The sequence below is a fragment of the Vicia villosa genome, linkage group LG1 (genome assembly GCF_029867415.1).
Source record: "Vicia villosa cultivar HV-30 ecotype Madison, WI linkage group LG1, Vvil1.0, whole genome shotgun sequence".
Lineage (NCBI taxonomy): Eukaryota > Viridiplantae > Streptophyta > Magnoliopsida > Fabales > Fabaceae > Vicia > Vicia villosa.
This window is the reverse complement of record NC_081180.1, coordinates 215868472-215892481: the sequence shown is the minus strand read 5'-3', so window position 1 is coordinate 215892481 and position 24010 is coordinate 215868472. Positions and strand designations below refer to the sequence as shown.

At 33.2% G+C, this 24010-nt stretch overlaps 1 protein-coding gene and 1 long non-coding RNA gene across 5 annotated transcripts; one reads left to right on the top strand and one right to left on the bottom strand.

Annotated features, from left to right (window-relative positions):
* Positions 1-3226: 3226 nt before the first annotated feature.
* Positions 3227-5319, top strand: LOC131594807 (uncharacterized). Its single transcript, XM_058867016.1, has 3 exons — positions 3227-4102; positions 4251-4421; positions 5143-5319. Exons 1-3 carry the CDS (start codon positions 3227-3229, stop codon positions 5317-5319), a joined length of 1224 nt encoding a protein of 407 aa, XP_058722999.1.
* Positions 5320-13837: 8518 nt separating this feature from the next.
* On the bottom strand, positions 13838-17305 carry LOC131644873 (uncharacterized). Of its 4 annotated transcripts, none has more exons than XR_009296737.1 (3): positions 16741-17305; positions 15254-16438; positions 13838-15160 (listed from the first exon to the last, which is right to left on the bottom strand). It is a non-coding gene; the product is annotated as an uncharacterized LOC131644873 (long non-coding RNA). The 4 variants fall into 4 exon arrangements; XR_009296735.1 differs by having other exon boundaries at positions 13839-14658; positions 14760-16438; XR_009296736.1 differs by having other exon boundaries at positions 13839-15129.
* Positions 17306-24010: the final 6705 nt, after the last annotated feature.

The window sequence follows — 24010 nt, the reverse complement described above, 5'->3', positions numbered from 1 at the left end:
AATCAAGTAGGTCAACTTGCAAAACAATTGTCCGAGCAACAACCGGGAGCATCTTTTTCCGCCAACACTCAAACCAACCCAAAGGAGCATTGCAAAGCCATTGTGAGAAGAAGTGGTAGGGAGGTAAGTAGTGGAACAAATGGAGGTGTTGAATTGGAAGATGAAAATGAGATAATAGTTGAAAATAAAGAGGATGAGGTGATAGTTGAAGATGAGGAGGAAGAGAATGGTGAAAAAGTGGAGGAAGAATTAGTTGAGAAAGAGAGAAGAGAAAGAGAAGAAAGAGAGAAAAATAACAAAAAAGAGCGGAGGAATAGAAAGAGAGATGAAAAAGTGAGCACAATTCCATCCCAAAATTTGCCATATCCACATGCTACATCAAAGAAGGAGAATGCAAGACATTATGCAAGGTTTATGGATATATTTAAGCAACTCCAAATAAATATTCCATTTGCCGAAGCATTGGAACAAATGCCAAAGTATGCCAAATTCATGAAGGATATTCTCACCAAGAAAAAGAGGTACACGGAGGAAGAAGCCATTTTACTCGATGCTCGGTGTAGTGCAATCATTCAGAAGAATCTCCCTAGAAAAGAAGCCGATCCGGGACGAGTCACTTTGCCGGTCACTATTGGGGGAAACTACATAGGTAACGGTTTAATTGACTTGGGCTCTAGCATAAATTTAATTCTGTTGTCTATCATTAAAAGATTGGGAAATATTGAGATGAAGCCCACCCGAATGACGTTTCAACTAGCCGATAAATCTCTTACTTCACCTTATGGAGTTGCTCAAGATATGCTAGTTAAGGTGGATAAATTTTTATTCCCGGTTGATTTTGTGGTAGTAGACATGGAAGAGGATCGTGATGTACCATTGATACTTGGAAGACCTTTCATGAAAACAGCCCGGATGATGATCGATATAGATGATGGTCTTATGAAGGTGTGAGTGCAAGATGAAGAAGTTACTTTCAATCTATTTGAAGCTATGAAGCATCCCAAGGATAAACATGATACATTCCGAGTCGATGCTACCGACGAGGAGATTGAGGAGGTTGCTAATCAAGTTCCCATCTCTAATCCTTTGGAAAGATCTCTTATAGGAGCATACAATGTCTTATCCGAGATTGAAGAAAAAGAAATGGAAGCATTCTTGAATGAATTAGAATCTTGTGGGGAGATTGATCATAATGAAGAGAAACTAGAAGAATTGAATGCGGGGAAGAAAGTGGAAGAATCAAAGATAGAGTTGAAAATGTTGCCATCTCATTTGAAGTATGTTTTTCTTGGTGAAGACTTCACTAAGCCGGTGATCATTAGTAATTATTTGTCTACTCAAGAGGAGAAGCGCTTAATTGAAGTGTTAAAGAAGCATGAAGGTGCACTAGGGTGGGTTTTGTCCGATTTGAAAGGTATTAGCCCAACTTATTGCATGCACAAAATCATGATGGAGGATGATTACAAACCGGTGGCTCAACCTCAAAGGCGACTCAACCCATTAATGAAGGAAGTTGTGAGGAAAGAAGTAGTTAAACTCTTGGAGGCCGGTATGATTTATCCTATTTCCGATAGCGAATGGGTAAGTCCGGCGCAAGTTGTTCCTAAGAAGGGTGGCATGACGGTTATCCGAAATGACAAGAATGAGTTGATCCCGACAAGAACGGTAACCGGGTGGAGAATGTGCATTGACTATAGAAGATTAAATCAAGCAACAAGGAAAGATCACTTCCCATTGCCTTTCATGGATCAAATGTTGGAGAGGTTAGCCGGTAAGAATTTCTATTTCTTTTTAGATGGTTATTCGGGTTACAACCAAATTTCGGTGAACCCGGAGGACCATGAGAAGACCGCTTTTACATGTCCATTTGGTGTTTTTGCTTATCGAAGAATGCCTTTTGGACTATGTAATGCTCCGGCTACCTTCCCAAGATGAATGCAAGCTATCTTTGCGGATTTGATTGAAGAGTGTATTGAGGTGTTCATGGATGACTTTTCGGTGTATGGATCATCTTTCGATCTATGCTTAAAGAATCTTGATGTGGTGTTGGAGAGATGTGTGAAGACCAACCTCGTGCTAAATTGGGAAAAATGCAATTTCATGGTCACCGAAGGAGTGGTTCTTGGACACAAAATCTCTTCTAAAGGACTTGAAGTTGACAAAGCCAAAGTGGAGGTCATAGAGAAGCTTCCACCACCAACCAACATCAAAGGAATAAGAAGCTTTCTTGGACATGCCGGTTTCTATAGAAGATTCATCAAGGATTTTTCGAAGATAGCAAAGCCATTGAGTAATTTACTCAACAAAGGTACGCATTTTGATTTTGATGAGTCTTGTCTAAAAGCATTTCTTGAGCTGAAAGACAAATTAGTTACCGCAGCCATAATCGTTGCGCCAAATTGGAAAAATGGATTTTGAACTCATGTGTGATGCAAGCGATTATGCGGTTGGTGCGGTATTAGGTCAAAGAAGATCAAAAGTTTTCCATGCAATTCACTATGCTAGTAAAGTTTTGAATGAAGCTCAAGTTAAGTATGCAACAACTGAAAAAGAGCTACTAGCCATAGTGTATGCATTGGAAAAATTTAGAGCTTATTTGATCGGGTCTAAAGTTGTAGTCTACACCGACCATTCGGCGATAAAGTATTTACTAACCAAGCCGAATTCCAAACAAAGGTTAATCCGTTGGATTTTACTTTTACAAGAATTTGATTTGGAAATCCGAGACAAAAAGGGGTCTGAAAACTTGGTGGCGGATCATTTATCCCGATTGGTAAATGTGGATATTACAAAGAATGAGATCGAAGTAAGAGAGGAGTTTCCGGATGAAAGACTTTATGCGATTCATGTGAGGCCTTGGTTTGCCGATTTTGCAAATTATAAGGCAACCGGTTTGATACCGGAAGACCTCACTAGCAATCAAAGAAAGAAATTTCTAGCGGATGCCAAACACTATGTATGGGATGACCCATATCTATTCAAAGAAGGTGTCGACAGCATCTTGAGAAGATGTGTCACCAATGAAGAAGCAAAAGATATTCTTTGATATTGTCACAACTCTCCGTATGGAGGCCACTATAATGGATGGAGAATAATTACCAAAGTACTCCAATCGGGGTTCTTTTGGCCTACTCTATTCAATGACGCTCATGAGCAAGCAAAAAGTTGTGACAAATGTCAAAGGAGTGGAGGAATAGGAAAACGAGATGAAATGCCCTTGACCAATATGTTAGAAGTAGAAGTCTTTGATTGTTGGGGCATTGATTTTGTTGATCCATTTCCTCCCTCTTTCGCTAATGAATATATTCTTGTTGCCGTTGACTATCTATCCAAGTGGGTGGAAGCACGTGCTACACCTAAGGCCGATTCCAAAACTGTGATTAAATTCTTAAAGAAAAATATCTTCTCACGTTTTGGTGTGCCAAGGGTGTTGATAAGTGATGGAGGATCACACTTTTGTAATACACCTCTGGAAAAAGTTTTAGAACATTATGGTGTAAAACATAAGGTGACCACTCCCTATCCCCCACAAGCAAATGTTCAAACGGAAGTGTCAAACAGAGAAGTAAAGAGAATTCTTGAGAAAACAGTCTCTAGCTCTAGAAAAGAGTGGTCATTGAAATTAGATGAAGCTTTGTGGGCATACTGTACTGCCTACAAAGCTCCTATTGGACTAACCCCTTTTCAGATGGTCTACGGAAAAACTTGTCATCTTCCGGTAGAGTTGGAACATAGAGCACTTTGGGCTCTTAAATTTCTGAATTTTGATACCACTCTAGCCGGCCACAAAAGAAAAGACCAACTCCATGAATTGGAAGAATTAAGAGACCGTGCATATCACTCCATCAAGCTCTACAAGTACAAAGCTAAGACTTACCATGATAAGAAAGTCCGCTGCAAAAGTTTTCATGAGGGACAAATGGTGTTGCTATTCAACTCGCGACTTCGGTTGTTCCCCGGTAAGCTTAAGTCAAAATGGTCTGGACCATTTGTGGTGAAGGAAGTGAGGGACTATGGAGCCATTGTGATCGAGGATCCCAAATCTAAGGAAAGTTGGACAGTTAATGGTCAACGACTCAAGCCTTACCATGGTGGAGAAGTGGTACGCGAAGCTTGTGCCATTTTACTTAATGATCCGTAAGAGATCATCGAACCGTCAAGCTCTAAAGACGTTAAACAAAGCGCTTGTTGGGAGGCAACCCAACGTCGTAAGTAGACTTTGTTATTTTTATGGATTTTTTATTTTGTAGGTGTTAGATACTTGTTTTTGCAAGGAAGTGAAAGTTAAGTGTAAAAAAATTGACATTTTTAGAAAATTTCACCTGTTTGCCCCGCAATCAGTGTTTGCCCCGCAAATGGACCACAAACAGGGAGTAAGCCAAATTTGCAAAGAAAATCTCACCTGTTTGCCCCGCAAACAGGTAAGCCAATTTTGAAAAAAAAAATTTCATCAGTGATTGCGCCGCAATCACTGTTTGCCCCGCAAATGGACCACAACCAGGGAGTAAGCCCATTTTACAAAGAAAATTTTTCTTGTTTTCCCCGCAAACACTGCGGGACAGAACTTTTTTTACACTTAGTTTTTTTTTTACTTTAACCTATTTTCTTTTCACTTTTATCATTTACTCATACAACTTACTTCTCTCTTTTCAATCTAACACTCTCTCCCTCACTAAACTCTCATCTCCCACCTTCAAACCCTAATCTCACCAACACCCTCACACACAACCTCTCTTCAATTTCTACATTTACCTAACTCAAGTTCAAGGTATGGTTTTTATTTTTGTGATTCTCCAATGTCTATTGCTCAAGTCATTCTAGGTTAGGGTTTGTTGATTAACATAGTAGATGCAAACTAAATGTCAAAAATTGAACTTGCATGTGTTAATCTTACTGCATAACGTACTGAAGTTCTTGAGTGGGTTCTTATTGTTGCAAGCAAACCTTCTGTTCTGTGCCATATTTGCTGAGTTTTGCACAGTTTGCGCCGCAACCCCTCCTTTGCGCCGCGAACTGAGTTTACAATATCAGGTTGCGCCGCAAACACTGATGGCGCCGCAAACTGAGTTTTGTTTTACATTTTCCTGATTTTAAATGCTAACAGTTTGGTTGCTATGGTTTGGTTGTTAAATGTTGTTGCAGATGTCAAAGCGCACAAAAACCAGAAGTGCCAATCCTAGTTACTCCACACCACGGTTCATTGGAGAGGAACAAGAAGAGCGATATACTTACTTGTGCAACCGAATCGTCCAGGATGAAAGGTTTATCCGGTTCAAACATTGGAAACACTCAAATGGGGGAAGATATGTGAACCGGTAGCTGAGATCAATTATGATATCGTTTGCGAATTCTATGCGAATGCCATTCCGGTTGAAGACGGGGCAGAATTTATGTACAAAACAGTGGTGAGGGGAAGGACAATCTCTTTTAAGAGGAGCTCTATCAATGAATATTTGGGGTCCCCATTGGAGCTACCCGATGGAGTAAGAAGTGAGTACCACAGAAGGTATCTCACTAATGATTGGAACATTCAAGTTGTCAGTGAGTCCTTATGTCTTGCAGGAAAGACCTATGAGTTGAATGAGGCAGGAGCGCCAAAAGGATGGAAAAGAGAGGATTTTAAAGTGGAGGTTAAGGCCTTGCTAGTGGTGGTATTACACAACATCCGGCCAAGAACTCACATGACACACATCTCACTCGAAGTAGGATACATGCTGTTTTGCATTTTGTACAGAGTACCAATTGATTTGGCCAGCATTATCTCTGAAGAAATGAGGAGGGTAACAGTTATGGGAACGAGACATGGAGGCAAAGCCGGTGTCCTTATTTATCTTGGTCTAATCATGGGGCTTTGTTACAATGCGAGGGTGGCCATCCCGAGTGAGGTACATTTCAAAATCACAAGTGTTATTAATGAAGCTTTTGTTAGCAGGTTTTGTGATGGCGCAACAAAGAAAGCTGAAAGAGGAGGATCATCTACTTCAAGTTCCAAAGGTGGTCGAGCACCTGTTTTTGATCACATGGCCTTCGCCACCTATTGTGCAGAGAACTTTGAGGCGACTCAAAGATCGAACCGGTTCTTGGTGCAAACATTATCTCAACAATTTCACCGCACCTCTTTGGAAGCAGAGTATGATGCCTACGCAAATTGGCCTGTGGACATGCCACCTTTCATGGGGGGTGCAGGAGGCATCGGTACCGGAAATGAGGATGACACAATGGAAGACGTGATCGGGACAGTTGGTGGCGGTGATGAAGAAGAAGATTGAAGTGGTGTTGTAGCATGTTTTTTTTATTTTTTTTAGTTTATTTTTACTTTATTTTAGTCTTAATTCTGTTTTGCTTTATTTATGGTTGCACTTTTTGGCTTTTAATTGTGTACTTTATGGTGGCTCTTGTTTCACCATTTGAACATCTTTAAAAATTGCATTTTTATTATTGTAGTTTAATTGTGTGTTTGGGTGGAAAGTGATTAGCCAAACTTTTCAAGGTATATTTGTTTAATTGTTCTTGTACAAAGGGAGCTTGAGGAATCAATGGGCACGGACAAGAGTTGATGTTGTGAACACTTCAAGTGGCAATGATGAGAATTGGTATCAAGGAAAATTAAGGTACACTTTATCGCTCTCTAGACTTAACATGGTTAGTTGATGGTGTGTGCAAATTGCTTAGCATAAATTCCTTGAATCATATGTCATTTTTGAATCAAAATTTAGAACTTAACCAATTGTGAGGAAACTTTCCATTGTACACTAAATGCGGGATACCGGAATTTATTTCAACTCATTTTTATCATGATAAACCATGCATTATTCTTGTTTGTGAAAAGTGTGAAAGTGATAGAGGCATTGTTTGAATTTGAGAAAAACCACTTGACCAAAAAGTTAAATCAATTAACCTTGTGAGGAGTGACTCTTAGTTAACCCCATTGAGCTTATATTAGGATTCGTGTGATTATTGAAAATGTTTGGTAGATGAATCCTAATTTCTTTTGTTTCATTGGAACCTTCAACCACAATGGTTGCAATTTTGCCTTATGCCTATGTCTATGTAGGGAGCATTGTTGTATCTAATATGGTTTGAATCCTAAAGTTGGGGAGTGTTGATTGAAAAACAAATGAAAAAGTGGTACTTATGAGTTTTGTGGTAATAAGAAAAGAACAACACATTTTGAAAGTATGGGGCAAGAAAAAGAAATAAAATTGTTCCCGTTATGTGTTGTTGAAAAATAATGAAAAAAAAAAGAAAAAGAAAAAGAAAGAAAAGGGGATTCAAACAAGTATTGTTTGTAAGTGAATAGATAGGAATGCTCCATTAGGATAGGAATTTTTGTTTAATTTCCCTCTAATAAAACCATTCTTTGTAACCCAAGCCACATTACAACCTATAAAAGCCCTCTTGATTCTCACTTTGCACATAATTCTTGAAATTGCTATGGTGAACACATGATTTGAGTTGTTGTTGATTTAAATGCCCGGATGAGTGAAAGTAAACCCTCTTGTATTCATCATTACTATGATGTGTGTGTAGGTTTGATTCAATTTTGACATGTCTCTTTTGGAATTTCTTGATAATAATTTGCACTTTGCCATCATTCTTTCTCATGCTTTGTTTTAGCATTGTGGTGGGTGTAATTTAAAAGGACTTATACCTTTGAGCCATTTGAGTGTTCGGTTACCTTGTCATCATTCTCTTGCATGTTGCTCTTGCTACTCTTGTGACTTTTTGTTTAGGGACTGTCATACCCCAAAATTTGCCTCCCATATTCCATTCACAATGATTCAAAGTTCAAGAGATCCATCCAGTTATTCTCCTGAGCAAGAGTCTCCTAAAGCTAGGGTTTGGTACTCTCCCAAGGGAATTAGCAAAACAAGGTCTCTAATGAAGTTCTCCATGGTCCATTATGATCCAAGATACCTCTATGTCAAAGTCAAGGCCCAAATCCAAAGTTTACTTGTTCAAACAGCTCAGATAATCCACAGTCAACTGTGTTGACCTAAAAGTCAACCATAATCAAAGCTCCTGACTTTTGGTTAACATCAAGTATGAGAGATTATATCCATCATTTGATCAAGGGTTGATCATGATTCATCAATAGAAACTCATAAATGAACAAATGCAAAAAGGTTCAAATTAGGGTTTCTTTAGGAGAAAGTCAACTCAACTTTGACTGGCCATAACTTTCACATGGAACATCTGAAATTCCCCACTCAAAGCCTATTCGGAAGGAAATTGGATTCTCTATAACTTTGTCTCTCATAAGCCAAGGCCAGAAATGCTTCATTTGGAAGATATAGCATAAAAGATTATACGTCCTTTTTAAAAGTCAACAAAAGACAGTTTTTTGTCAAAGGACATATGATCAAGATAAAATCTCCAAATGAAAAATATGTTCCAAAGTGGCTTATAGAGGACATCTTGAGGTTTCCAAAAAGTCCTAGAACTCCTTCATAGCTTAAACATTGAGGGAGATATGCCTTGTCAAAGTTGGGCAATTTTGGAGGCAAAATGTGAAACAAAAGAGGTTCAAATTGGAATTTTTTGCAAGTGGGCCTAACTTTTCATGACTTAATCTTGGTCCACAAGTTACTTATGTTATCCAAACCATGTGCCACGAATTTTTGGTTTTTATTTGATTTTATACAATTTTTATTTCATTTAAAAAAGATTTAAAATGAAGTAATTGAAAGAAAAATCAAATATTGTATTAAAGGATGCATGTTGATCAATTCCAATCAATATTTATTGCAAATTTGCAATATGATTTCGTGCTAATATAATTGGAAAAGGTTAATGCAAGATTGGGCAAATATAGAAAGTTTCTATTCAAGATTTGAATCAATTTTTACAAGTTTTGCAAGATTGGATTCAAGAGGCCTTTGGACTATTTTCTTGACCTAATTTGTGCCTCTATAAATATACAACACAAAGTAATGGAATAGGGGACAAAAATTCTGGGCAAAGAGGTGCATTCAAGAACACAAAATTCTTCACAAAACTTGAAACCGGCTTCAAGGAATCAAGGCATTTCAAAGAGATTTGAAGGTTGCAAAAGGATCCTCGAAGTTTTCTGAAGCTACTTGGATCATCATACTGCATCAGCAACCCCATAAATACCTCCAATAAGGCCACGGTATGTCACTTTGAATTCTAGGTCGATTGCATTGATTCATGCATCTATACTGGATTTTGAATGCATATTACTGTTTGTTATGATGTGGGGAACGATTATGGGTAATTTAAGTGATGAATGCTTGATTGAATCGTGATCCACCATTGTTAGGTTTAACAAGCTTCAATTAGGGCTTTACGTTTTAGGGGAAATCAGGGGCAATTGAAGGTATATTTGGGTTCAGGGGGTTTAGACGAAAAGGATAGAGGGGTCGCGAAAGATTTATTTTTCTTGTAAGGGGTTTTTGTGTTTCAGGGTCTAATTGCTACGAAGAGGATTCGTAGCGAATTCGTAGCCAAAAGTCACAGGTTTTACAGGTTTTCTTTGGAGAAGATGATGAGGTGTCAGGGCGTGATTGGTGTGTTTGAATTTGGCGCCTGTTTCTATTTGGGTTCTCTTGATTCTATATATAATATATTGGGTGAAAATGATAAACGACTAAATGGGCATAGCTGGGATGGTGAGGGCGCGTGTATTTATCCTTAGGGTCCAGGGTTCGATCCCTGGCCCTTTCCATATTTTTTTACAAAATTATTTCCAGTAACCCCATGCGCCTGCGCTTCTGTAGCCTATCATGTTCCCTCAGTTTCAGCCATAGGATTCTCAATCCCTCTAGATCGTACGTCCCAGATCTGATTTCTGTCTCATACACCTTCAGCCAAGCTACATCGACTAAAAAACCTTTAATTTCTACTCTAATTTAATTATTCAATTTAAATATCTAATTAATCCTTTTAATATTTATTTATATATTCATAAATCTATTTTTTTATTAAATAAAAATATGATAAATATTAATTTGTAATTTATTGATTCGTTCCGATTAAATCCATTAATCGTGATGGGCAATAATCGATTTTATTAAAATACTTATTTAATTAAAATAATAAGTTTTATTTGGCTAAAGGGTTTCAACCATTTTCATTGGTTGCGATGATTAGCCTATCTTCCCATTTAAATTCATTATTATTTTTAATCGAATTGATTGATTACGAGGGATAATGATACAAATTAAATTATTAAAATTCCTAAAAAATACTTTCATTCATTATTAGTAATAATTGAATCCATCAATTAAAATTGGTAATGATACAACTACTAATCTTTTAACTACGGTGATCGAATCTATCGATCATTGCGGTTAATAGTACATACTAGAATCAGGGTTGTACGCCCAAATCCTAAAACACTTCCCAAATCTAAAACATTCAAAACACTTCAAATCAAACTACGGATTTTCATCCTTATTCAAAACTGCGATAGGCCATTCAAAAAGCCTTCAAACCATGTCAAATCAAATTCTAATCCTAAGGGCGTACAACTCTTCCCCGAACTACGTTGACTCTGATTCTCCATAAGGAGATACGTAGGCACTTGGCAACAAGGCGAGTCCCCTTCCCCAAAACCTCAATTCGGTCCAATCTCACTTTTCACCCTATTCACTTCTTTAGCTATTAAACCTTAACATTTTTAGCCGTAAACCTCACAACACTCTTAAGCTACAAACCTTGAATGCAAACCTTAGGATAGGGTTGAGGGTGCCTAACACCTTCCCTCGACCTGAATATAGTATCTTATCCTGAATCTCTTAATTGTATGAAGGTTTCCTATTCGCCTTGGTAGAATAGGTGGCGACTCTAAAGGTTAATTTTGGGGCAGGTTGCTACAGGGACAAACAAAATGGTAAGTTGGGGAGAGTTGTTAGGGATCAAATAGTACTAATTTTCATATAATGTTGTTGGTCCTTTTAACAACTTTTAACTCAATAATTACACTTTTATTCTTACAATTTAATAATTTTGCAATTTTGTTAGTTTTAGTTCATTTGAAGTGTTATTTCACATGTTTGTTAGTTTTGTAGTGTTTTTAAATGGTTTGAAGATCATGGAAGTGAAGTGGAATTACTTGAAGACTTGGAATAGCAAAAGAAGTGCCGATGAGGCCAGTTTGCCCTGCAAACACCCTTTGCGTCGCCAACTGATGAATGCTGAACAAGTCCAGTTTTGAATTGCAACTGATGTGGCAAAAGATTCAGTGATTTCCCCGCAAACATTGTTTGCCCCGCAAACAGTGCGCTGCAGAATTGACTCTTTTACTTTGTTGCCACTTGTCATGAGAGAGGGGCTTATCTTTTGAAGATGAAAAGTTATTACGAACTAGCAGGATACCCGTGCGTACGCACGGGTACTGGTACGGGACGCGAATTTGTTTTTAATACATAATAAAAATGAAATGAAAGAAAAATGAAATTGTAAAATAAAAAAAAATTATTTATTTTTTATTTATTTAGAAGATGAAATGTAAATGATATCAAAATTTGGATCAGTTGTTTCATTTTTCCTATTTCATATAATTTCTACGATATGAGAAAAAAAAACAATAAAATTTTATTGACTAACTACATGTTTGAATCAGTGGTTTCATTTTTCCCGTACTAAAGTTGAATTAGTAAGTTAGTCCTTTTTATTAAAAATGATCATTTGTCATGTAATAAAGTTAGACCAGTAGTAAAGTTTTTCCTGTTTATAACAATAGTATTTTTTTGTCATGTATTAAAGTTAGATCAGTAGTAAAGTTGTTCTTGTTTATAACAATAGTATTTTTTTCCCTTAATGTTTTCACATATTTGAAAAAAAATGATCGATAAATTTTTTTGTTATTCAATATTTAGATTAATAGTAAAATTGTTTCCATTTATAATAGTAATATTTTTTTCTATATATAAAAGATAATTTTGTTATGATATTATTTATAGAAGTATTTGAATCAATAGTATAGTTGTTCCCCGTATAAATAAATATTTTAATCAACAATGTAGTTTTTTCCGAATAATTTTTTTGTTTGTTTTGACAATAATAAAAAATTATTTTAAAAAATGATTTTAAATAAATATTGTTTTGACAACAATGATTTCTCTTCAATAATTTCTTTCAACAATCTAAAAATTTATAAATAAATAAACAAATATGAATAAAAATATAAATAAGTAGAAATGAAATAAAATTAAATAAGATATAAATATTACAAAAAATTGAGTTAAATATGATATAAACTTTACCATTTACCAAAAATAAATTCAAAACTCATCAATTAAAACTTATTAAAAAAATTCATAAACACAACAAACATTTTTAATAGCAGTCAAACTCAACAAACATTGGGAGAAGGATGAAACTTCATAAAGAGGCTATTTAGCAAATATTGGGAGAAGGAAAACTATTTTTTTGGTGCATGTCAGTGTGCATTGATTGAGAAGAAGTAATGGAGTTGAGTCAAAAATAATAGAATAAAGTCATGATTATCTTCAAAATTTTGAAAATATAATGATGTCTCACATAAATGAAATATGAAACATTAAAAATCTATTGTAGAAAAACAAATTGAACAACTTAAAAAAGAAAATAGTATATAAGTTAATATTTATCTAATAATAAAAATAACATTATAAATTAAGAAAAAAAATAAAACACAAAAATTAATATAAGAAAAACAACATAGATAACTTTTTTTCTTGTTGGAAACAAAAGAACAACTCGTCGAAAAAAAATATAGATGAAATGTTAGTAAACTTAGAAATTGAGAGAACATAAATTAAAAATAAAAATATGAAAGAAGGTATATTAATACATTTGAAATAAATAAATAAAGAAGAAAAATTTAAAATTGAAAAAAGAGAAGACACAAATATTGAGAGGAAATTAATAATTGTTGAGGTGACATAGGAGAGAGTTGGTATTCAATGTCAGAAAAAAGTGAAAAAAAAAAGTAAATCTGACTTAAATATTATATTACTACTTTCAAATATTTTGGTATTCAATGTCGAAATGATCACATATTTAAGTTATCAATGACAAAGTGCATAGTTTAGAAGAGATAATATATCAATAACTTATTCAATGTCAAAATGATCACAATAAAATATATCAATAACTTATTGTACATATTTAGAAGAGATAATAAATATGTGGTTATAATTTTGTTTGTATATAAAAATATTTTAATTAATAATTTTTTTCTATATTTAGATATTATTTTTGTTTTGATTTTTCATAAAAATATTAGGTTCAATAGTTAACTTGTCCCATATATAAATTTAAATTTTTTTTGAAGATCTAGTTAAATTTATTTTAAAAATAAATCGAATACATTAAAATTAATTATAAAAATTTAAAATTACTTTTGATTTTATTAAAATAGGAATTAAAGATACATTTATCAAACTTTTAAAGTATACGTGTTTTTTAAGCATTCATTTATTTTTAATTTAATATAAAATGGTTATTTTTATCATAATCTTTTTTTCATATTTTAAAAAATGGTCGATAAATTTTCAATTTTTAGTATTTAGATTAGTAGTTTTATTTTTCCCGTTTCATATATTTTTCACAATAGGAGAAAATAATTGTTTTTTTTAGTTTATTTACCTTTGACACACTATATCTATCAAACTTTAGTTTCTTTTACAAATAAAACAATTATATTATGATAGACCATTTTATATAATTTCTTAGAAAAAACAAATTATATCTTAATTTATTATCTTATTTGGAAAAGTGTTTAATTAAATATATATATTTTTTCTCACTTTTTCATTAAAAAAACATATTAATGTAATAATATTTTAAAATATATAAGTTATAATTAGTGACACGCATTGTCCCAATAAAATCATTTTTAACCCATAAAATTATTATTAACCGATTTATTAATAATTTATTTTAATCGTATTTGTGTCAATGTCACAGTTTTCTTGTATACATCTCAATTAGTGATATACATAAAAATATTTATTTAACTATAGAAATTGTTTTAAAGCATTATATCTTGTTAAATTAAAAACGATTATAAATTATTTATTTAAAGTGCCTATTTAGTATAATTTATTTAGGTTAACTATAAAATTAAATGACTATGAATGTCGGATTTAAATATCCATGAAAGCTATTGATTTATCATTTATGATAAATAATATACTTTTAAATCATATCCAAAGCCAAAAAGTGACTTTCCTTCTTTATACCCCCATTTCTACATTTTAAGATCCTTTTATGGTATGATGCTTCGATAAAAGGATCTTAAAAGGACCCTAATAATTATAAGAATTTATATTCCAAAACCAGGATACCCATGCGTTATAAAAACTTATTTAATTAATACTGGAGCTATGTAAAAAAATACATTTATTGTAATAGGGATACATGGAACACCTGGACCTTTGAGAATTGTTATAAGACTTGTTAAAAATAAAATATGTATAATATATGCAGTTCTGTCAAAAGTTGAAGAGAAAAGTCATATTGAGTGTGACGCGAGTGTGCAGAGTAATATATTATTAGATATGCGTACTAACACTGTTCCAAAAACACTCTTACATGTTATGTAATAACATATTATAAATTTATAATAGGTAAAGAAATCAATAGACTTTCAAAGTTTCTCTGCAATCACACATCCCTAATTTTCCCAAGGCTCAAGAATTTTTGTCTCTGCAATCACACATCACAATACTAAATATTGGAATCATGTAATTCAATAAATAAAAAACTGATGAACATGAAAAAAAAAGTGTATGCGTCAACACCGACACCTGTGATTTTCATAAAATTAATTTAAAAATATAAGACTTTGTGGTGAATAGCAAGCAAGGCATCTGAGACAAAATTACAAAGTTTCTACAGATTTCTTTTAATACCTAACAATAGAAAAAAAACAAAGTTAGAGACAAATATATTTGAGAACACAACTAACAGGGAAACAAAGAAATATATTTAAAAAATAAATAAAAAACCTTAAATATATCAGCAGATGTAAATGTCATAATCGATCAACTGGCCAATCAAAAGATCAAACAATTCTATTTTTTTGATTTTGATTCTATTTTAGAATTCGATTATATTTTTTACCTTGCTGCTAATAAAAAACAATTCTTCTTTCCTTTGATTCTTCCATGAAAAAATCTGGCATCCATAGAGGAACACCGGAATGAAACTATAACATATAAAAACAACATAGCCACTTATATGATAAGTGATTATGCTATAATCAATTAATTACTAATTAGCCAAAGCGAAACAAACCAACCTCAGCTGAAAAACCATTTGAACCAATCAATACAATTCTCGGTAATCCATCTTTATCTTGAAATACCTTCAGAGGCATCTGTATAGAAATATCTATTAACTGCTGCCACCTAAATGCTCTCGAGTTACTCACGAATGACTTCAATTTCACTCTTCTCCAGCAACCAATCCAAAAAACCAAAAAATGATCTCAGTTTCATCTTCATCACTATACACAATAACAACATCAACACAATACTTATTTATATGTATACTAATCACGTGTTAAAAATATTAATCAGAGTTAATCATCCCTTTAGCATAACAAATAAAATTTGTGATGTTAATGCAAAAGCATAGTGATGTTAAAATCACCTTAAAGATCAATTAAAATCATTCTCATGAGAGATATGTAAGTTGATTAATTGAAAAGAATAATATTATTATTGGTTGGAACCTAATTTTGTAACTGTAACCACACCATATCCACACCAATTGCATTCAAAATCCATCACATATTTGACTCTATTTTAAAAAATCTTTGGTTAGTATTGGCCTTGACATCTACTTAACACAAGAGTTATGATTAGAGAAACTATAATGAACCAAAATTAAAACAGGCTAATATAAGGTTTGAAAGAAATCAAATAATAAAGTGAAAGAAACAATATCTTAGTGAGTTGTAATTAAGTAAAACAAAAAAGTTGCAGTGACATAAAATAAACCTACAAAGTAGAAACCACACTTAAAAAAGAAGTTTTGAAACCCATTAAACAATGAAATAAATAACCCACAATGTAAAATAAAACCCATAACATTCCAAAAAAACCCAGCCAAACATAAGATTAAACCAAAAAATGTAAGTAAAACTCATAACATGGAATGAATAAACTCATAGAAATGTAGGAAAAACATGAAATTTAAACCCACAATGTGAAATAAAACCATAATACTTCTTAACCCACCATAAACAAAGAGCTTGAAAGTTGAGACAAAAACCATCACCAAAGAGCTTGAAAGTTGAGACAAAAACCATCACCATGATAACAAAGTAAGTTAAGTTACTCTATTTAATAAGTAAGAAAAAACAATGAAAAACCATTTATCTAGATATAATTGAAAATTAAAACAACCATGAAAAGGAAGTAAGAAAGTAAGGATGTGTACTTACTAATATTATTGGTGTTGCTGCTACTTGTTTACAAACCTGGAAAAAAAATTTAATTGTTATAGATGTAAAGTTGAAGACGATATGAAAAGATAATTAAATAAAACAGCTGCAAAGCAAAAACAACCCAAACCCTAGTTCATCATTTTCCCAATTTTACAAACCCTTCAGAAATTATCAGAAGAACATTGTTCATCAAACATCAAAACCTCAAACACAGATAAATCCCAATATTCATAAAAAAACCTAAACAATTTGTTCATCATTTCCCTTAAAATCAAAACCCTTCAGAATCGTGAGAGAGGAAGAGAGATCAAGAACAAAAACCAGAAATACCTCACCCGAGATTCAGATTCATAGCTTTCGTCATCATCTTCATAGATCTTCAACCAACTCAACCCATTCATCTAAAATCGTTCAACATCGTTCATCACGAACCCAACTACATCAACATCACCATCATCGTGTTCATCATCGTCCTCAGCGCTCAACAGTAGTAGAAGAAGAAGAACAAAGCTAAGGGTTGAGTTGAAGAATGAGAAATGAGAAGAGAGATATGTGGTTCTGATGAGAGAGAATGGAGGTTGTGTGTTTGTATTTGCTGAGTTTCTACAACAGAAAAGTGAGGTCTTGGGGGCAGTGAGGTACTGTACACGCAAACAGTATTTGGAGTTTCAAAAAAAGTACTTCTTCGGTTAACATATTGTTCTACATGAACTAATAAGACAACATGTTTTTAAAAATTGTACACAAATGATAGTAAGTATAATTGATTTCAAACTAATAGTACATATTGGTTGCAAAAAGTAAATTTTAGACACAAAATGCCCCCAATTTGATGAGGTGGAGGGCAAAGACAAAAGGTTAAATTGGTGTTTTCCACAACCATTTCCTTTCTTATATTATAGATTAGGGGTTATTTAGGGAGAAAAAAAAAGGAAAATTAGGAATTTCAATTCATTGTGAACCAAACATTGAGGCTAGGGTTTTGGGAGAGAAAAGAACAACTTTGTGAGAGATTGATGTTCTTAGCTTCTTCTTCATTCTTCTTGTTGTCAACCATGGTGATGAGTAGCTAAATCCCACTTTGACAAGATTGGAGGTAGTAGCTATCCTTGTTAACTATGTATTTTCTCTAGCACTTTGTATGAACTTCATTAGTATTGAAATGGATGAATGTTGTTGTTTTATCTTTTATATTTAGATTTGATTTATGATTGAGAAATATATTTCAAGTCTTGGTCTACAACATTTTATCAAGTAGTGAATAAATGATAGAGATAGATTTATTTGCCACTTTTCTATTTGTATCAAACAATCAAGATTAATATATTGATAGTTAGAGTGAGAGATCATCTAAAGATTAATATGTTAACTTTCACAACTTTGTTTAGACATAAACATTGTTGAGAGGATACTAGAACATTGTCATTGCTATTGAAGTTATACTATAGTTGTTAAAGTCACATAGAAGATAGGAATAGTGAAACCAAAACCAATCTTGTCATTCTTTTATTATTGAAACAAATTTTAGTTTACTGTCTTATAATTGTCTTGATTAGAACAAATAGCGATTCAAAACAAAACAACTTTGTTACCTTTCGAACTTAAAATAATAGTAACTATAGAACGACGGTAATATCACCCAATCTCTGTGGATACGATATAAAAATATTTGCCTTGAATATACTATTCAACAGTTACCTGCATGTTACCAACAAAGGGTAACATTCAAACAGAAGAGGTGAGATACCTAATAATATAATAAATCATAGGATAAATAATATATGATAGAATTCAGATAATGTAAATCACCGCTTCACAAATTATTCACACAACAAACAATCACAACATACTCATCAACATAATAGAACAACAACAATTTATCGACACCACAACATTCATCACAACATATTCATCAACACAATACAACGACGAATTCATCGTCATAACAACTCAAATATGCAACATGTGATGTAACAACTTATTCAAATGCGCATGCATGTGGTACCGTTGGAGCAGAACTCCCATCGTGTTTGCCATTAAGTCCAAGGCATAAGCCTTCATCATCATCGTGTTTGCCATCAAGGCCATCGTAAACAGAGCAAAGCTCACATCGTGTTGCCATTCCAGGCCATCATAAACAGAGCAAAGCTCACTTCGTGTTGCCAATCTAGGCCATCGTAAACAGAGTAAAACTCACATCGTGTTGCCAATCCAGGCCATCGCAAAGTATGCAAATGTATACGACTCAATGAATGCAACATTACACACAACAACAACAATTAACATCCCAATTAACATCGTAATTAACATCACAACCAACATCGTAATAAACATCGCAATCAACATCGTAATCAACATCGTAATAAACAAAATTTATCACAACATCATAACATCACAACACATCGCAAGAAAAAATAACAGCACATAGTAACACATCCAATTTCATCACAGCCTGTAACTTCGCAAATTATTAACAATATCATCACAAGCAAGTAGCAATAATTACTACACAATTTAACGGTTACGATTCTACGCCTAAAATAACTTATTTACCGCTAATACTATATAATCATTAAGCGTTATCTACTAAACCAATTAATTAATTACTAATCAATTATTTATCTCTCATTTAAAACTCCTAAACACATTATACTAATAATACTAAATCATCATTAATATAATTATTATTATTATCAATGTTATTTTTGTAATTATTATTATTATTATTATTTTATTATTAAAAAATGTATAAATTACTAACTTGAAACTTTAACGCTATAGTACCTAAGCATACAGTACCTAAGCAATTAAGAAAACAAAGGAAATCCCCTGTACTATGAGGGTGCCTCTTATCACCTCTTACCTTCCATCTATACATGCCGGTCGGCATCTCTCTCTCTCTCTCTCTCTCTCTCTCTCTCTCTCTCTCTCTCTCTCTCTCTCTCTCTCTCTCTCTCTCTCTCTCTCTCTCCCCCCATGGTGTGCTATTCGGCATACTCCCCTTGTCTCTAGGGTGTACCGTTTGGTACCGTCTTCTTTCTGTACACAGTTTTCTGTAATTTATATAATTTCATCATACCATTAATCGACTACTACTAAATATAGTTTTCCATTCACAATATCAATTCGGCAGGCAATTCAAACACAAATCCAACACAGAAAATTACTACTTTCACAAACAGAACAACTACGAATGCATGGTAAATTCCCCATTACCCTAATCCCACATACTACTCACCTTACCATCCATTAGAAAATTAGAACCCCACCCTTACCTTGGATTGAAGGTCTCTCTACGGAGTTCCGGTCGAATTTCGGTTTTGGCTTTCGGTCTGCAATTTTCTCCCGACGACAGTTTTTCTCCCAAACCTTGTTCCTCTCTTGTCGAACCATTCACGTATAGCCACTTATTCTTTTCATTATTTTCTAATAACTTCTCCAAAACCTAATTTCTTATTATTTATAACTAATTAACCTATTTCTCTTATTGGGCTTAATGTTCACACACCAGCTTTTACTACTTCTATCCCCAAAATAAGCCCAACACATTTACTCTCTTAATTCCAATATTATTATTATTATTATTAATAATCAAGCAATATTATATTACTAGTATTAATTCTACTGACTATTCAACAATTAAACAACTAGTTTAACTAACAATTCGACAACTCAAATATGGAATAATTCGAAATATTTAATTAACTAATTAATTAAATATCCGGGCGTTACAGTGCATGCGATTCTATAGGAAAATTCTTCTGCGGACAACATTCTGCCACATACGAATTTCTCCATTAAAATTCATACAAACAACAATTAATCATCGATTTAATGTATTCTAGCATATATCTAACGTATAGAATCATATAGTAACATAAAAACATGATTTCAAAACATCAATTTCATCACTTCACATTCATACCCTAACATACAAATCTATGAAAATGAAGAACAAATTCCTATTTTTTATGTTACTACCTTTTGCATATCATTATACAAACCCATAAACAAAGAATACCCACCCTTACCTTAGGTTTAGAGTTTTCTAGGTTTTCTCTTCTCTCTTTTTCCTCTTTGCCTCTTTTCTTCTTTTTTCCTCTTTTCTTACTATCTTTCTAATTCTCTCTAGTTTTGTGAAAACCCTTACTTACATATCGTTACTAATTGGCTTACTAATTAACACCTCCACTATTTCTCATTCTAACAAAAAATTAGGCCCAAATCAACTATTTTATTATTTTCACACTCACTAACCCATAACACAATTACATCACAAAAAACATAATTTAATTAATTATCATATTAAATAATAATTAATAACTAAAAAAATACTCCCTCCGTTCCTTTTTAAGTGTCGTTTTAGAAGAATTTTTTTGTTCCTATTTAAGTGTCGTTTTATAATTTATTGTTATAATTTGTCAATTATACCCTTATTTTTTCAATAACTCCACCTCACATTTTTCATTTAGTTATTGAAAAAGAGAGTGTATGAATGAATTTATTTGGAAAGAGAAAAATAAATAAGGGTATGATAGGAAAATTAACTCTAACAATCCACTATCTTGGTTGAAGAGCTTTTTGCTAAAATGACACTTAAAAAGGAACGGATGGAGTACTAACTAATAAAAACCGGGGTGTTCCAATTCCCACCATGACCGTTGGGAACTTTATAGTTTTACTTTGTATTTCCTATTATATCCTCCAATTGATCTATCATTCTCTATAAAGGAAGTCATTGGAAGAGTTTGAAATCAATGATTCAGTTCTAAAAACTACACCAAAGCGCTGCACAAACTCTGTTAGAGAAATCTTTGTATAGTTTTGTCTTTTAGCAAGGAGCTTTTGTTCGTATCTTCCTTATTAACACTTTTGTGTTGTTGTACTTAAACATTGTGTAATTTTATTATTAGAAGTAGCTTGTAATACACACTTTGTAATCAACTTGGTTGATTGTTTCCTTGGGAGACTAAGTGCTAGTCAGAAGTCTCAAGAAGACTATGGCAGTGGTCATAGTGGTTTCACGATAAGGATCAACTGAACTTATTGGGATTGTTGGCAATATTGACCATAAGCATATTGTGGTTATTTCCTTGAGATACTAGGTGGTCAAGAGTCTCAAGAAGACATTGGCTGCGGTCAATGAGGTTGTGTGTTATTAGTTTGGTTATAATGAATTAAGTCCTTATTGAGAAGGAAAAATCACCTTGGAGGGTGGACTGGAGTAACTTCGTTAACAGTGAACTAGGATAAAAATAATTGTGTTCATATATTTTTATTCACTTGTTAAATATCTTGTTTTGAGTTACGATAAAGATTATATTTGGTGCAAACCAATTCAACCCCCCCTTTCTTGTGTTTCTTGCACATTAACGATGAACAACTATATATCTTTGTGTATATTTTCTTCTTCCTTTATTTGTTTTAATTTCCTAGTACTCATTAATTTTGCTATTGCATTAGTGCATTATTGTATTGGTTGTATGCCATAAGTTATACTTTGATTATAGAAATTTAATGTATAAGCTTATGTCTATGGTGTATCAAATCATATTGAAGTATCATTAATCCAATTATATCTTGAAAGAACATCTATGTAAAGTGTTTTGAATCGCTTTGTTTTAAGCAGCTTTAGTTGTCTTATATATGGGACATAAAATATACATAAAAACATCATGTATTATTTCATTTGGTTTAGGTTATTGAGTTGCTTCAAAGATCTATTGTTTTTGTGTTTTGCTTCCGTGCTTCTTAAAATATCTGAATTTATATATGGGACATAAAATGTTTTTGAAATTGTCTTAAAGGGAAAGGGTATATTCAAGTCCCCCTTTTAGACCTCTTTGTGTCCATATTCTTACCAAACAAGGTTTATTGAACTCCCTCCCATTATAGATCTCTTTGTGTCCATATTCTCACCTAACAATAGATGGTAAGATTCAAGAAGCAACTGCTTAACTTTGCTGATGTCTTAGTTTTAATGATGACAACACTTGAAATGGACTTAATGATAACAACACATGAATTTAAAAACTTACTAATTCTAGCTAAAGCGTTCAAGTATGCACATGGTGGTTGATAAATCTATTCCTCTAAATCAAGCTATAAACTTGGGGTTTATTCTCACCAGTGATATTTTTACAACTCTTTGATAATGGTGACTAACTTGAAGATATTTCAAGCTTCATCCAATAGAAGATTCAAGTAAAGCGCTTATATGATTGATATAATTGACAACGAAACTTGAAATCTTCAGAGTGTGGAAGAGAGGAAGTGTGAAAACTCATCTGATTATGTCGGTCTGAGTGATCAATGTGTTGTAAAGATACAATAGTGTTTCTAGAAGCATTATAGCTAAATCATACACACACAAAAACTATTTTTGAAGCCTATCTTTCTTAATAAAGATCACCAAAAACTTTTTTAGCCTGGCCAATTGATTAAAAGATTATTTGTATTTGTCAAATCGATTAGATAAGGGAAAATTGAGTCAATAATTAATTGTCAGAGTGTATTAATGAATGGCAATAACTCTCTATCAAAACATTCAAATTTGGGGTGCAATAATCGATTGTTTCAAGTACCTAAACGATTAGCTAATCAATTGTGACATTTACTTGGCTCCGGGATTGTTTCCAAAATTACACCATTTCTTAAACTATAAATAGATAGGCTCTCTACCATTTTAAACCATCTAGAAAATGTGAAAACCTCACTTTTTCTTTCTCTCATAATCTCTCTAAATCATTTCCACTTCCACATATTTTAGCCAAAGTTCTTTGAGAGAGTTCAAAGTTTGTAACCATCCACCAGAAGATCCCATAAGTCACAATCTAGACCAAGGAAGTAACTTTCCAGTTTATCTTTCCAGTATTCAAAGTTTTCACCATCAAATACTGGTGGTCTAGTATAACCATTGTTACCATTTCCATTGTATTGCTCAGCAGAGCCAGATGTAGATGTAGGTGTGTTTGTTGGAATTTCACCAGCCATCTTTTACTGAAGCGTTTTTCTCTTCCTGAATCTTTTCTAAACACAGTTAAGTGCTTGCACCTTAGAACCGACGCTCTGATACCAATTGAAGGATAGAAAAACACTTAGAAAGGGGGGGTTTGAATAAGTGTAGCTTTAAAACTTGTAAGATAAAAACAATTTGCACAATGATTTTTATCCTGGTTCGTTGTTAACTAAACTACTCCAGTCCACCCTCTTGGAGTGATTTACCTCACCTGAGGATTTAATCCACTAATCACACTTGATTACAATGGTTTTCCACTTAGCCAACTGCTAAGTCTTCTAGAGTATCCTGATCACAACCTGATCACTCTAGGAACAAATTGCTTAGACAACTTCTAAGACTTGCTAGAGTATACTGATCAACAACCTGATCACTCTAGAACTTACAACTTAATGTAAACAAATTCTAAGAGTTTTACAATGCTTCTGAAAAGCTATAATCACAACTGTGATATTTCTCTTAAAGTTTAAGCTTAAATCTCACTAAGATATTACAACATCAATGTAGTGAGCTTGAGGATGAAGTTTGAGAGCTTTTGAATTTGACAGCGTTTCAGTTTAATGCACAAGTGTTGTGTTTCGTAAGTT

Excerpts from the sequence above, each read along its gene's own strand:
- LOC131594807 (XM_058867016.1), top strand. The coding sequence starts at position 3,227 with ATGTTAGAAGTAGAAGTCTTTGATTGTTGGGGCATTGATTTTGTTGAT. Across the intron at positions 4,103-4,250 it reads CTTACCATGGTGGAGAAGTG|GTGTTAGATACTTGTTTTTG; the intron begins GTACGCGAAGCT and ends TTTATTTTGTAG. Across the intron at positions 4,422-5,142 it reads CCTGTTTGCCCCGCAAACAG|ATGTCAAAGCGCACAAAAAC; the intron begins GTAAGCCAATTT and ends ATGTTGTTGCAG.